Source organism: Nothoprocta perdicaria, unplaced genomic scaffold (genome assembly GCF_003342845.1).
Source record: "Nothoprocta perdicaria isolate Ctin4 unplaced genomic scaffold, notPer1 scaffold_33, whole genome shotgun sequence".
Lineage (NCBI taxonomy): Eukaryota > Metazoa > Chordata > Aves > Tinamiformes > Tinamidae > Nothoprocta > Nothoprocta perdicaria.
The window spans coordinates 2961879-2975549 of record NW_020455566.1 but is presented as its reverse complement, the minus strand read 5'-3'; the positions used below and the strand labels follow the sequence as shown (position 1 = coordinate 2975549).

The window sequence follows — 13671 nt, the reverse complement described above, 5'->3', positions numbered from 1 at the left end:
GCGGCGAGGAGGAGCTCGAGTGCCCGCTGTGCCTGGTGCGGCAGCCGGCCGAGAACGCGCCGCGGCTGCTCTCGTGCCCGCACCGCTCGTGCGGCGCCTGCCTGCGCCAGTACCTGCGCATCGAGATCACCGAGTCGCGCGTCAACATCTGCTGCCCCGAGTGCAGCGAGCGCCTCAACCCCGCCGACATCCGCCGCCTGCTCCGCGACTCGCCGCAGCTCGTCGCCAAGTACGAGGAGTTCATGCTGCGCCGCTGCCTCGCCGCCGACCCCGACTGCCGCTGGTGCCCCGCGCCCGACTGCGGGTGAGTCCCGGGCCGCGCGGCGGGACCCAACCGAGCGCCCCCCGCCCGCGTCCCCCGGGGCACCGGGGCTGGGGGGGGGGTGATGGAGCCCCCCCGGCGCCCGCCTTGGGGCTCCCGCCCAGCGCTGCCCGCCTTGGGGCTGCCCCCATGGGCTGAGAAGGGGAAGCGGGGGCTTTTCCCCAGTGAATCCCCGGCCCCGAGGAGCGGTGTTGACTCAGTGTCTGTTGCCTAAGCGAGTTAACGTCTGTCCGCTCCGGAGCGGGTCCAGCCCTGTCTGACGCCTCTATAGTTATCTGCGCTTTGTTTCGTTTTCTGTTCTCCTTTCCCCTAACTGAGCTCTGCTGGGTTTCGCTTTGTGCACGAGAAAAAGCTGCTTGGAATCCCAGAATGCCGGAATGGTTGAGGTTGGAAGGGACCTCTAGAGATCCTCTAGTCCAACCCCCCCTGCTCCAGCAGGGACACCTGGAGCATGTGGCACAGGGACAGTGTGGAAAAGGGGACAGGGCCAAAAAGTTCAGTGATGTGCAGAGAAAAAAAGCTTAAATTGCAGCTCTGGCGAGCGCAAATGCTGAAAGAAAGTCGAGCCTCGCAGTCGGAGTGGAAAGCGCCGTGGGAGGAGGCTGGGGGTTTAATCAGAGCAGGGCAATAGGCAGCTCTGCAGAGCTGCTAACCTGCCTCTGCTCTCCTGTTTCGCAGCCCCTGAGCGCCGCTGCAGAAGGGCCATTTCGTTAATAGGGAACAAAACAACAGCTCTGTTAGTCTGTGAAACAAAATCACGTGCCAGATCTTGATGTTTTGATAGTGCCGGGGCCAAGATCAGGGAGATAGGGCAGGCTCTGCTGCCCCCAGAGCCGGAGCCATGCCGGAGGGAACGCCTCCGTTTTCTGCTCCGTTAATCAGCTGCTGAAGACCTGGCTGCTGCCTTGGGTTTCTGCTGTTTCTGCTCCTCGGTGCCGCTCTGTGAGCCCGTGTGCAGGGTAAGGTGTGAATGCCACCGAGCGCCCCTGCCTCGGAGGAGCCGCCTCCTTGTGAGTGATCCAGCATGAAGCTGCTGCTGCCACCTCGGTGCCTTTGGGCAGAGCAGTGTCACCTACAGCACTCCGTGCAGCTCCCTGGGCAGCTCCAGAGAGCCACGTTGGGCATCCCTAGGAGGAGCATGGAGCACTCTAGGCTGTTGGGAAGCGGCTGCTCCGGCACCACAACGGCACCCGGACAAAGGCCGCTGGAACCAGCCCTCTGGCAGCATGAGAAATGAATCTCCCCTCTCCTTCTCCCTGCTTCTGCTTCTCCTTCTCCTCTGGTTGTGCTTATGTGCAGCACAACCGGGCTGTGAATTATTTACGGCGCACTTTCCCTCCGGGATGGCGGGAGAGGCCCAAGTGGGCTGGTACTCCGCGATCCGAGCGCTGGATCCAAGGCGTTGGGTCGGCACCATGGAGCCCTCCACAGGCACCGCAGCCTTTCCCGACGGGAGAGCTCCACCGTGCAGCGCGGCAGGAGAACCGGCTCCGCGCGCGTTGCCATGGAAGCACCAGGCAATTGATGCACCCTCAGTCCTCCCATGAATCATTTGCCGTGTTTGGGGCTTTTTGGTTTTCTTTTTTTCCCCTTGCTACAATCAGCTGATGTTGCTGCCTGTTGTGTGTCACACCGCGGCTCCCCGAGAGGCTTGGGAGAACAACGGGAGCCTCAAACAAAGCGCGTGGTGTAGGCTGAGCTCAGCAGACGGAGGAGGCTGAAGGCTGCCCAAGCAGGGAGCGCCGGCGTCGCTGCCTCCTTGGCCTCGCCAGGGTCTGGGAAGGATGATCCTGGCCATCACTGATCAGGGAAAAGGCACAATTTCCCTTTTTGTCTCAGCTGATGCGAGCCAGGAGGCCGGGGGAAGATGCAGGCGCCTGTGAACTTTGGCAATTCCAGGCACGGCACCCGAGGAAGGCTTTTCAATTCGGAGATATGTTGTTTCTTCCCCTTAGAGTGGAAAGGCGTGTAGATTTTTCCGTGCAGTTGTGGGCTTGCTCTTGGTATTTGTCACGTTGGCTCCAAAAATTAAACAGAAATGTTGAGGATATTAATTTCTCAGAAGAGTTGCCTGAATTTGCTAGGAAAAAAAAAAAAAAAAACAAAAAAAAAAACAAAAGTCTCTGTTGAGGGCTCATTCCAAACATGAAGTTGCTTAATATGTTCTGCTAAACTTTCCTGACTTAGTAGAGTTTGTGGCATAAAAGGTGAAGCTGCTTTTGCCAAGGCCGGGGCTGCGGTGGGGATGCCCGGCTGGATCTTCACTGCACACGATGTGTAGGAGCCGCTCGGGGTCAGGTCTGGCCCTTCCCGGGATCTCAGTGTCCTGTTTCCCCTCCAGCCCTGCTTCCCATGCGAGGAGCGGGCGGGCGCTGGAGCCCCCACGGCCGTGCCGCTCGGCACCGGCACGCTGCTCCCGCGGCGGCTGTGCCAGGCAGGGCGAACTTGCTCCCACTCCCACGGGATGTGAATCATCGTGGTGTGACACACTCAGCGGTTCTCACGCTGCCGCCTCCGAGGAGAGGCAGCGCAACCAGAGCTCCCCGAGCTCTAAACACACAACCTCAGCTCGGAGGAGAGTAACTCCTCCAACCCGCCACGACACCGGAGGCGATCCACAAAAACACCTTTTGTTGTTGTGGTGTCGGAAGCAGAAGGTGCTTCTGGAATTGCTCTCTCCAGCCACCATGGAAGGTCCCGTTGCAGGGCAGCTTGCTGAGAGGCGCCCTGGGTGACGCTGCCCGCGCTGCGGTGTCCCCTTCCTCACCGAGACACACCGGAGTGAGCAGAAAGAGCCAGCTCGGCAGACTGGCCACGCAGCCCGCCGAAACCCGGCCCCACTACAGCTTTCCTTGGCCTCTGTGGCTAGATTTCATCATTCCAGAGAGCTGGATTTGCTCGGGACCTGCTCTGCGTGTGCCCTGGCTCCCGGTGCCAGGGAGAGCCCGAGCCGGGTGGCAAACGGGTGAGATGAATGTGCTCTGTGTGAGCCGACAGCGACAACTCCCAGTAGTTACTCAGGGGGGAATTCAATATCATGAGCTGCCGCTGTAAAGGATATCAGTCCTGAGGAACTTAATTAGCACTGCTTAATTTTGAGCCCTGCAGTGAAAGACACAGCGCTGGAGAAGGCAAAAATTTATCCAGAGCACAGGCTGCCCTAGGGACAGGGATGAGAAATGGGAAACGGAAGAGGCAGGGCAGGCTGCTCAGGCTGCCCTGCTCCCAACAACCATATTCTGCATTTTCCAGGTGGTAAAAGCGAGTTTCATCCTCCTTAGCCTGTGAAACTCCATTCAGGAGCCTTGAACAGAGCAGCTCAGGAGGTGATAACCTTGCTTGCTAGCTCTAGGCAGATGCAATAACCTTGTTCTCACCTGCGACTGCAGAGAAGAGCTGCATTTCTGTTTGTGTCTCTTGCAATTCCCCTGCAGGGTTGCCCAAGAGGCCAGAGAAGTTGTGGTCTTGCACTGGAAGCAATCCAGTGCCAGAGGCTCTGCCAAGGTGGGTGGCAGGGCTCTTGTCACGGGCAGCTGCTTTGCTAAGGACATCAGCACCGTGCAGTGCCCATCAGTGGCTCCTGGTGGTACTGCCAGCTGATCATCACCCTCCTGTGGAGAGCTGTGTTCTTCCTAAGATAACTCTGGGGCTTTTGCTAACTCGAGGTGTCTTCTTCCCACAGCTACGCCGTTATCGCCTACGGCTGTGCCAGCTGCCCCAAGCTGACCTGCGAGAGGGACGGCTGCCAGACCGAGTTCTGCTACCACTGCAAGCAGATATGGCACCCCAACCAGACGTGCGACATGGCCCGCCAGCAGCGGGCCCAGGCGCTCCGCGTCCGGACCAAGCACACGTCAGGCCTCAGTTACGGGCAGGAATCCGGGCCGGGTAGGGACTGCCGCCTTTCTGCTTACTCGGTGCTGCCTGGGAAGCTGAGGAAAAAAGCCCCTGCTCGTGCAGAGCTTCCCACGATCAAAGGAGGGGTGTCAGTGGCCTGCGGGGAGCGCTGCCCCTTGGCGCCCGTGAGGGTCTCCAGCAGCAGCAGTGACAGCAGCTGCGAAGCTGAGAGTCACTTCCCCTTCTCGCATTAAGGGAACAAATGTGGCGGCTCCCACGAGACAGCGGAGAGCGAAGCAGAGCAGTCGGAGGTGACGCCACGCGCTTGGGTCCTTTCTCAGCACTCGCTCTCTTCTCATCCGCCCCAGCTATGCTTGTGGCTGTTTTGATCTCAGATGTTTTCATTTCTTGCTGATCTAAACCTTGCAAAAAATACGCGCTTTTAGCCCTCCCCACCCCTAAATAAAACACATTATTCCTTCTCCGAGCACATCAGGGAGTAAAACATTAATATGCAGCTACTACGAGTGGTTCAAAGGTAGCTCAGCTGTGCTCCAAGGTTCACCGTGTCCATTATCAGGACAGGCCAAGGCAGCAGAGACACTGCCACCAGCTGTGCTGCAAACGAGCAAACAAAAAAGCAGTCTGAGCCTTCCACCCCGTCCAAAGAGATCCCTGCCAGGAAGTGCTTAGAGCTTGGCCACTGAAAGGGCGCTTCTTGAGAGTGTTTTTTTCCCTGCTCGCTGAATGCGCTGCAATGATTAATAAGGTGCGAGCTGCTCTCTCAGCAGCTGGATTTCACATTGTTGAGGGCTACAGGCGCTGCCAACAAAGCCGGAGCGGCACAGCCGGGCATTGCGTAACCGTGAGCAGATGACACTTGAGTTCAAGAAGAGATGAAGGACCCTTTCTCCTCCTCTTCTGCCAGTAGCCAAGAGGGGACTCCAAGCACGTGCAGCAGGGCCTTGTCCCTGCTCTCCTTTGGACTTGTCCCCCTGCTGCAGGCTGCCTTTGAGCCCGGCTCAGAGCCCTGCTGCCTGGTTCTGCCAGTTGCTCTGCCCGCCCTGGTCCATGAATCACCTTAGTGGAGCCATTTCGTAATGGTTCTTGCTGACACTGTTGCCTTGGTGAGCTCAGGACAGGTATAACTTGTTCCCAAGGTTTAAGCATGTTCTGGAAGAGATCCTATTCCAGCCTAGAATAAGCTTCTGAAATGACTGTTGTTCTCAGTCTCTGCTGTCCAGGCAAATAGCTCTGGCTTTTCAATACTGTCTTCGTGCTCCGTAGAGGAACTGAAGACAGAACGGGTGTCCATCCCCAGCATGTGTTTGAGTAGCAAATCTGCTCAGCCTTTGCAGAACACGAGGGCTTCTCGCTGTGATGAGAACCCCCTCCCTGGTTATTGCTACCCCAGAGCCCAACTCAGTGCCTTGTTTCCCTCCTTCCCGCAGCCGACGACATCAAGCCGTGTCCCCGCTGCAGCGCCTACATCATCAAGATGAACGACGGCAGCTGCAACCACATGACCTGCGCCGTGTGCGGCTGCGAGTTCTGCTGGCTGTGCATGAAGGAGATCTCGGACCTGCATTACCTCAGGTGGGAAGGGGAGCCACACACAGCGGGTCCTGTCGCTGCGCTAGCACCCGCTTCCCCAAAGGGGTGTTGAATTGCATGCGCTTGCCTTTCAGCCCTTTGCCTCTCCAGAGCCAGACAGCAGAACTGGCTTCTTCCTTCCTACAGATTTGAGCTTTCTTCCTGCAATAAAGAGGCTCTTCCATGCCAGGAAAGGCTCAGTTGACTGGAAAAAACAGTTGTATGTGGAAACACCTAACATTTGGGGCATCAAACACAGTCCCAGGCTTGTGATAATGACCTTGATGAGCAAATTAATCTTGGTGGAGAGGAAGAGGGGCTTTTTTGTGTGTGTTGCTTACCCATTTCGTAAGTTTTGGGTTTGTTCATGTGGATGTTCAACTTGCAGTTCTTGGGAACACTTAGGATTTGGGGCGTTCTGTGTGTTGCTAACTTTTTTCCTCCCATTACAGCCCCTCTGGCTGTACGTTCTGGGGCAAAAAGCCATGGAGCCGTAAAAAGAAGATTCTCTGGCAGCTGGGCACGTTGATCGGCGCTCCCGTGGGAATCTCTCTCATTGCTGGCATTGCCATTCCCGCTATGGTCATTGGCATCCCGGTGTATGTTGGGAGGAAGGTAAGTGTGGAGAGTGCAAGATTGGAAGTGGGAAGTGTGCAGCTTGGGGTGTTCTCCATAGTCAGAGCCTCTGCCTGGAAATTTAGGTGTGATATGAAGGGTGGGTCATTTCATAACACTCAAATTCAGTCATCTCTTATGGAGCTTGTCTTATCTCTTGAGCTTTGTATGGGGAGAGGGAAGGTGGTGGCTGATAGCCCTTCAGACTGCAGTCCTCTCAAATGAATATCATTTTCCTGATGTGGAGCAGAAGCACCCAGGGTGAGTCCTGGCCCCTTTTGACATCCCTGGGGTCATGGCCAGATCCTGGATATGACACCTTGCCTAGCACAAGTCCCTGATGTGTTTAGATGTTGATCTGCTGGGGTTTGTTCCTGGCCAGGCTGTGTTCTCACGTGCTGCTTCTCCTTCCCTTAGATCCACAGTAGGTATGAGGGAAAGAAGACATCCAAGCACAAGAGGAACTTGGCCATTACCGGTGGGGTCACCTTATCTGTCATTGCGTCCCCCGTCATTGCTGCGGTCAGTGTCGGTGAGTTGGTGCTGTTGTTCTCCCTTCCATGGGCCAGTAGTCGCAGACAAATGACTAGCTGGGCTCTGTGAGGGGTCGCCAAGGGGAATTTGTAGGTTTCTCCTGTCTCTTTTCCTGGAACTTACTTCCATTTCCATGGAACTTCCTTTCTTCCGTGCAGGCTGCACAGCTGTGTGTGCTAGGATGGGCCTGGCGCATTCAAAGGCTTGTCCAGAGCAGAGGTCCTCTCTGCCTGGCCAACACAGCTCAGCCTTAGCTCCTCTTACCTCAGGGCATCCTCTTCTCCAGGTATTGGAGTCCCCATCATGCTGGCTTACGTGTATGGAGTTGTGCCCATCTCGCTGTGCCGGGGTGGTGGCTGCGGAGTTAGCACAGCCAACGGCAAGGGCGTGAAGATAGAGTTTGATGAAGACGATGGACCTATCACAGGTAATGTGGTAGCTGCTGAAGGGAAGGGGTTAAAGCACCACCTTGTCATTGCTTCACATAATGAAATGGTAGGAGACTTGTGTTTCCCAAATCCAACATCTGTTTCGTTAGTTTTCACCTGGGTTTGGCTAGAAGCAGGGATTCACTTCAGCCTTGTGCTGGTGATCAGCTGTGTAGCTCTGGTAGCAAAATCTCAGTTCTTCCTTTGGCCTCTGGTATCTGAGATGAGGCTCGCGCTGCTGAGGGTCTGGTCTGCAGCTCTGCCGGTGCCACCACAGCCCAACGGCTCCTCTGACGGCCTCGCTGTTCCTCTCCTCAGTGGCTGATGCCTGGCGAGCCCTGAAGAACCCCAGCATCGGTGAGAGCAGCATCGAGGGGCTGACGAGCGTGCTGAGCACCAGCGGCAGCCCCACCGACGGGCTCAGCGTCGCGCCGGGCAACTACAGCGAGACGGCCAGCTTTGCTGCCCTCTCCGGCGGCACCCTGAGCGGCGGCGTCCTCTCCGGGGGCAAGGGCAAGTACAGCAGGTAACTGAGCTCACGGTCACCACGAGGGTGGAGAGTCCCCACAGGCTGCCTTTGGGATCCGTATGGACATGTGGGTGCCCTTCTGTGTGCCCAGGAGTCCTAGGCCAGGGTTTTCACTTCTGGCTTTGTGGGGGAGTCCTGGGGGCAGTGTTAGGCTGCTGTTTGCAAAGAGGACACAGCTGGTGAACAAGTTTCTGCTGAACTTGAAAGGGAGAAGCCGGCGCTCCGGGTTAACTGGGAATAGCCCAGAGCAATTCCTGCGTGCTTGCCTTGGATCTTCCAGTCCTCTGATCCCAGCCTGGTGCTGCCTCTTCCCTATTGGCTTGCAGCAGGCGGGATTGCTGCTTTCCAAGCCAGGAGGTTACACCACAGCTTTCCTGTGAGTCAGTCTGCTGGGTAATGAGAGACACGTGTTGATCCAGCAGCCAGGATGTAATCAGCACTCTGGGCTAGATCCATGGAAATCTGTTCTTCGCAGGAATTGCATGAGTCATAGTTATAAACACAACTTCACCTTCGTCATGGAAAACAGAATGGATTTACCTAAGAGGAGCCAAGACTGAGACTAAATGAAACTAAACCAGTGGAGATAAAGTCCTTGGTGCCAAGCTGGGCCAGCACACGGGGACACCTGGTTTCCCAGGGCAAACAGAGATTGTTTGATGCCCTCAGGGACCAGCTAAGTAATTTCTGAGCAATTCTCTTCTCTCCTGCAGGCTGGAAGTGCAGGCAGATGTCCAGAAGGAGATTTTCCCCAAAGACTCTGTTAGCTTGGGGGCTATCAGCGACAACGCCAGCACTCGAGCCATGGCCGGCTCCATCATCAGCTCCTACAACCCCCAGGACAGGTAGGACATGAGGGGAGAGGAGGAGACTGGTGGAAATCCCGGGGAACTCGAAGCCCCAGGAGCTGCTGCTGGAGGTGGCGAGATGGCTGTAGGTCCCAGCCTGCTCCATGTCCCTAGAGGGTGGAATGATCCGTTTGGTCACGCGGAACGAGGGCTGGGACTGCTTGGAAGCAGCATCCGCATGTAACTGCAGCTGGTGCTGCCTGTTCCTGCAGGGAGTGCAATAACATGGAGATCCAGGTGGACATCGAAGCCAAACCAAGTCACTACCAGCTGGCCAGCGGCAGCAGCACGGAGGATTCTCTGCACGTCCACACCCAAATGGCAGAGAATGAGGAAGAGGACGAGGAGGAGGAGGATGAGGAGGAAGAGGATGGCGAGCGGGAGCAGACGTGCAAACACCAAAGCTGCGAGCCAAAGGACTGCCTTGCCAGCCAAACGTGGGACATCACCCTGGCCCAGCCCGAGAGCATACGGAGCGACCTGGAGAGCTCGGACAGCCAGTCGGATGACGTGCCCGACATCCCATCGGACGAGTGCGGCTCGCCCGGCCCTCCGCCCGCGCCGGGCCGCCCGGCCCGCGCCAGCGCTGCCGAGAGCCCAAGTGCCCCCCTGAGCCACTGTGCCCACGCAGAGGGCTACCGGCTCGAGGAAATGGTCAAACTGGAGTGCATCGAGGCCAGAGTATGAGGGGCCTCCCGCGAGCGGCGCTCGCTCCCGGGGCGTCTTTCGGGACGGCGCCGTGGCCGTGTCGCCTTCTGCTTGCAGTCCTCCGGTTGCCTCCCCAGCCTCGCCTTGGGGAGCTGCTGTTTCGTACGTGACAAAAGGAAAACCGTCCCCCCCACACCCTCTTTTTGTTTTAATTTATTGGTTCAAGCGCTCTATAGTGCTCTGTGAGGTGCGTCAGAGTGTAAATATGTACGTGTGTCTGTATGTCTGCAAACATCCTCAAGGACTGTTTGAATAAAGACTCTGGTTGTCATTCGACTCGTGTTGAGCTCGTCCTTTCCAGTGGTGTTCGGTGAATCCTCTCCCTCATTCTGCTCCTGGCTCGGGGTGTTTGCACAGGAGAACTGGATTTGTCCCCTCTTTTGCCTGCAGAAATCGGGATGTGACAGCCCTGCTGTCCCCTCGGCATCGGGGACAGCTCCTCTCGCACCGCCCTGTGCAGGAGGATGGTTCAAAGGAGAGGAAGGACGTGGGTCCCCAGGCGCTGGGGACCCGCATGGGGACATCGGGGCCGGGGACTGTAAAGGCTTTGAGCCCTCGCCCTGAGCCAGGGCCCGTGGTGCAGGGCGATAGGCGCTGGAGCCAGCCCTGCCCGAGGGAGCCCAGAGCAGCCCCGACCGCCCCGTTATTGCAGAGAGCCTCGCTCTGCGGGGAGGTCCCGCAGGGAGGAAGGGTCCCCAGGGCTGGGCTGGGCCGGGCAGCAGGGAAAGGGGCTCCTACACATGCAGGGGACGGTGCTGGGCGGCTCTGCCCACCGCATGGAGTCCGGGCCCTTCTCCCTTCCCCTCTGCCCTGGCAGCTGAGGAGGCTCCTCGGAGCCCCGCGCAGCCCCGTTGGGCTGGCCCCAGCGCAGGGGATGTGGGATGCAGGGACGCGAGATGGCCGCGGGCGCTGTGGGATGCAGGGACACGAGATGGACGCGGGCGCTGCGGGATGCGGGGATGCAAGACGGATGCGAGGACACGAGACGCACGCAGGCACTGCGCAATGCAGGGACATGAGACAGATGCAGGCGCTGTGGGATGCAGGGACACGAGATGGACGCGGGTGCTGCAGGATGCGGGGACACAGGATGGACACGGGGCAGAGGGCTCAGGCACGGCCAGGGCTCCCTCCTCGTGGGGCTGAAGGCTCCTGGGACGGCACTAAGAGGGGAATGGGGACCGGGGTCCCCAAGGGCGACGCTTCCTCGCGGGAGGCTCCTGCGCAGAGCTGCCCTGGCGCCCTCCTGCCCTCTCGCCCAGCGGCTCCCCAAAGCCCCGGGCCACCCTGTTCCGACGGTGCCGGCGCTTGGGGACCATCCCCAGGGAATCCAGCCAGGGCGGCCTGCCGGGAGCAGCAGCAGGGATGGGACGTCCCAACCGCGGGGCTGCCCCTGCACTGATGTGGTCATCATGCAAGTGACCCATGGGTGCCCCTTCCATCCCACCCATGGGTACCCCTTTCATCCCACCTGTGGGTACCCCTTCCATCCCACCCGTGGGCGCCCCTTCCATCCCACCCATGGGTACCCCTTTCATCCCACCTGTGGGCGCCCCTTCCATCCCACCCGTGGGCACCCCTTCCATCCCACCCATGGGTACCCCTTTCATCCCACCCATGGGTACCCCTTTCATCCCACCCATGGGTACCCCTTTCATCCCACCCGTGGGCGCCCCTTCCATCCCACCCGTGGGCGCCCCTTCCATCCCACCCATGGGTACCCCTTTCATCCCACCCGTGGGCGCCCCTTCCATCCCACCCACGGGTGCCCCTTCCATCCCACCCTCTATGCAAGTCCCAGGGGTGCCCTGGGCACCCACGGCCTCCTGGAGCAGCCCAGGGGCTGCGGGTGGGCAGGGTGCCCCCATCCCCGCACTGCTCCTCGCTGCCCCTCCAGACCCTGGCGCTCGGTGGGGGTCTTCAGCACCCCCTGCCCCCTGCTCACCCTCCTGCTCCTCCCCTGCACAGAGGTGTCCCCGTCCCCATCCCCTCGCTCCTCATCCTGCCCCATGCGGCCCCGTGCCGGGGACCCTGCGCCAGGACGCGGCGGCCCCATCGACGGCCCCTTCGCCACCAGCGGCTGCTCCGGGACCAGCTTTATTGTGGGGACAGCGTGAGGCCGGGCGCTGCTCCGTGGCGGGCGGCGCCGGGGGGAGCGGGGCGTGCGGGGCCGGGGGGCAGCGCGGGGCGCGCGGGGTGCTCAGAGCTGCGCCGCGCCGCTGGGGTCGCACTGCAGCAGGCGCACGATGGACGGGTCGCTCTTGGCTCCGCGGATGAACTCCTCCAGCGACAGCTTCCCTGCGGGAACAGCGGGGACGCGGTGGCCGCGGCCGCCCCGAGCCCGCGGCTCCTGCCCCTGCCCGCCCCGGCGGCCGCGAGCCATTTAATCAGCGCGCGCGGCCCCCGCTAAAACCCCGGGATTTAGCCATGAGACCTTTGCCTTAATCCCCTCCAGCTCCTCTCATTTACCGTCGTTATTAGTATCCATCTGGCGGAAGATTTTTTCCGTCCGTTTCTCGGGAGTCGATTCATCCTCGGGCATGTTCATCACGGAGGAGACCATCTTGTAGATGGCCTGCGGAGAGGGAGGCGGGATGAGCGGAGCCAGGGCACGGGATGCTCCCCGGAGAGTGGGATGCTCCCCGGAGAGTGGGATGCTCCCCGGAGAGTGGGATGTTCCCCGGAGCGTGGGATGCTCCCTGGTGCACGGGATGCTCCCCGGAGCATGGGATGCTCCCCGGAGAGTGGGATGCTCCCCGGAGCGCAGTGGCTCCAGGTGGCACCGGCACTCGGAGCCGGGGGGATCCGACCCCCCGGCGCATGGGGAATTCGGGATGCGCCGCGGGGCCGGGTACCTGCACGATCTCGAGCATCTCCTCGCGGCTGATGTAGCCGTTGCCGTCCAGGTCGTACATGCTGAAGGCCCACATGAGCTTCTGCTCCAGCTTGCCGCGCGACGTGACGCTCAGGGCGATGATGAACTCGCGGAAGTCGATGGTGCCGTCGCCGTTGGTGTCGAAGGTGCGGAAGACGTGCTCGGCGAACTTGGAGGCGTCGCCGTAGGGGAAGAAGTTGGCGTAGATCTTCTTGAACTCCTCCACGTTGAGGATGCCGCTGGGGCAGTCCTTGAGGAAGCCCTTGTACCAGCCCTGCAGCTCCAGCTCGGAGAACTCCGTGTTCTCGCGCAGGTCCTGCAGCATCTCCGGGCGCAGCTTGCTGTTCTGCTTGCCCATGGCGCTGGATCCCGCTGCTCCCGGCGGCTCCGCGAGCTACAGGAGGGCAGGGAGAGGCGGCAGCGCTCGCGGGCAGCCCCCGGGCAGCAGGGCGGCCGCTGCGGCCCCCTCCATGCCCAGCGCCCGCTCTGCGCCAACGGGGCCGGGCCTGGGCACAGCCCCGCGGCAGGCGGTGACGGCCCCGCTCGTTTGCATAATAGCCCCCTTATAGCTCATTTGCATAATATATAGGCGATATATATATCTCCAGCGCACAGCAGGAGGGGCAGAGCCTGCGGGTGGGGATGGGGCGCCGGGCCCGGAGCCGACTGGATCTGGGTCAGCTCCCGAGCGGGAGGGATATTTCCAGCTCCTCCGGCTGCTCCGTTAATATTTGATGCCTCCGGCTGGTGCCGGAGCCCCGGGGAGAGCCGGGGGCTGCAGGTGGCTGGGACCCCCCCACCCCGGTGCCCCGGTGCCTCGGGGTCCCGCAGCGCCCCCCAAGTGGGGCCGGGAGCCAGGGAGAGCAGTGGGGCAGGGGGACAGGCAGGGGACCCTGCAGTGACCTTGAGGGCCCTCATTGAGAAGAGCATGGCTGGGGGGGCAGCAGCCCCTTCACAGGGGGGTCTTCGGCACCCATAGCCCCCCCAAAGGATGGAGTGGTGTCCGGAGCACCCCCAGCCTCCCATTCCAGCGGGATCGTGGGGCTTGGATCCCGCCCCGCCCGGAGCTTGGAGCGGGGCTGGGTCCCCCCCCTCCCGTACCCCCCCAGCTCCATCCTCGCTCCAGCAGAGCCGGGGGGGGTGCTTATGGACCCCAACATGGCCACTGGGGTGGGGGGCAGCTCCAGAGCAGAGAGGGAACTGGTTGGGGGTCGAGCTCTGCACCCCGGGGGGGTGATGAGGGGACAGCGACTCCCCCAATCCAATCAGGCCCCTCCAGACGGGGACCGCAGGAAAGACCCGTCCGGGAGAGGCGGTGCAGGGACCCCCCCCTCCAAAAAGGGCACCCTCGGGGGGGAGCGGTGCAGACCCCCCCAAAGATG

At 60.5% G+C, this 13671-nt stretch overlaps 2 protein-coding genes across 2 annotated transcripts in view; one reads left to right on the top strand and one right to left on the bottom strand.

Annotated features, from left to right (window-relative positions):
- Positions 1 to 9690, top strand: part of RNF19B (ring finger protein 19B) — a 13765-nt gene extending 4075 nt beyond the window's left edge. Inside the window, exons 3-11 of the mRNA XM_026043501.1 lie at positions 9 to 304; positions 4005 to 4210; positions 5611 to 5755; positions 6205 to 6367; positions 6785 to 6899; positions 7188 to 7328; positions 7648 to 7855; positions 8572 to 8703; positions 8919 to 9690. Coding sequence (XP_025899286.1) covers positions 9 to 304; positions 4005 to 4210; positions 5611 to 5755; positions 6205 to 6367; positions 6785 to 6899; positions 7188 to 7328; positions 7648 to 7855; positions 8572 to 8703; positions 8919 to 9393 — 1881 coding nt within the window. The 3' untranslated portion in view covers positions 9394 to 9690. The remainder of the gene's footprint in view (positions 1 to 8; positions 305 to 4004; positions 4211 to 5610; positions 5756 to 6204; positions 6368 to 6784; positions 6900 to 7187; positions 7329 to 7647; positions 7856 to 8571; positions 8704 to 8918) is intronic.
- A 1901-nt stretch (positions 9691 to 11591) lies between these two features.
- Positions 11592 to 12741, bottom strand: HPCA (hippocalcin). Its single transcript, XM_026043402.1, has 3 exons — positions 12270 to 12741; positions 11884 to 11989; positions 11592 to 11712 (listed from the first exon to the last, which is right to left on the bottom strand). Exons 1-3 carry the CDS (start codon positions 12645 to 12647, stop codon positions 11615 to 11617), a joined length of 582 nt encoding a protein of 193 aa, XP_025899187.1. The 5' UTR covers positions 12648 to 12741; the 3' UTR covers positions 11592 to 11614.
- Between the last annotated feature and the right edge of the window lie 930 nt (positions 12742 to 13671).

What these genes read in the sequence shown, in the direction of transcription:
- HPCA (XM_026043402.1), bottom strand. Translation starts at nt 12,647, where the DNA reads ATGGGCAAGCAGAACAGCAAGCTGCGCCCGGAGATGCTGCAGGACCTG. An exon ending in AGATGCTCGAGATCGTGCAG is followed by an intron (nt 11,990 to 12,269) that starts GTACCCGGCCCC and finishes CCCTCTCCGCAG; the next exon opens with GCCATCTACAAGATGGTCTC. An exon ending in GATGGATACTAATAACGACG is followed by an intron (nt 11,713 to 11,883) that starts GTAAATGAGAGG and finishes CTGTTCCCGCAG; the next exon opens with GGAAGCTGTCGCTGGAGGAG.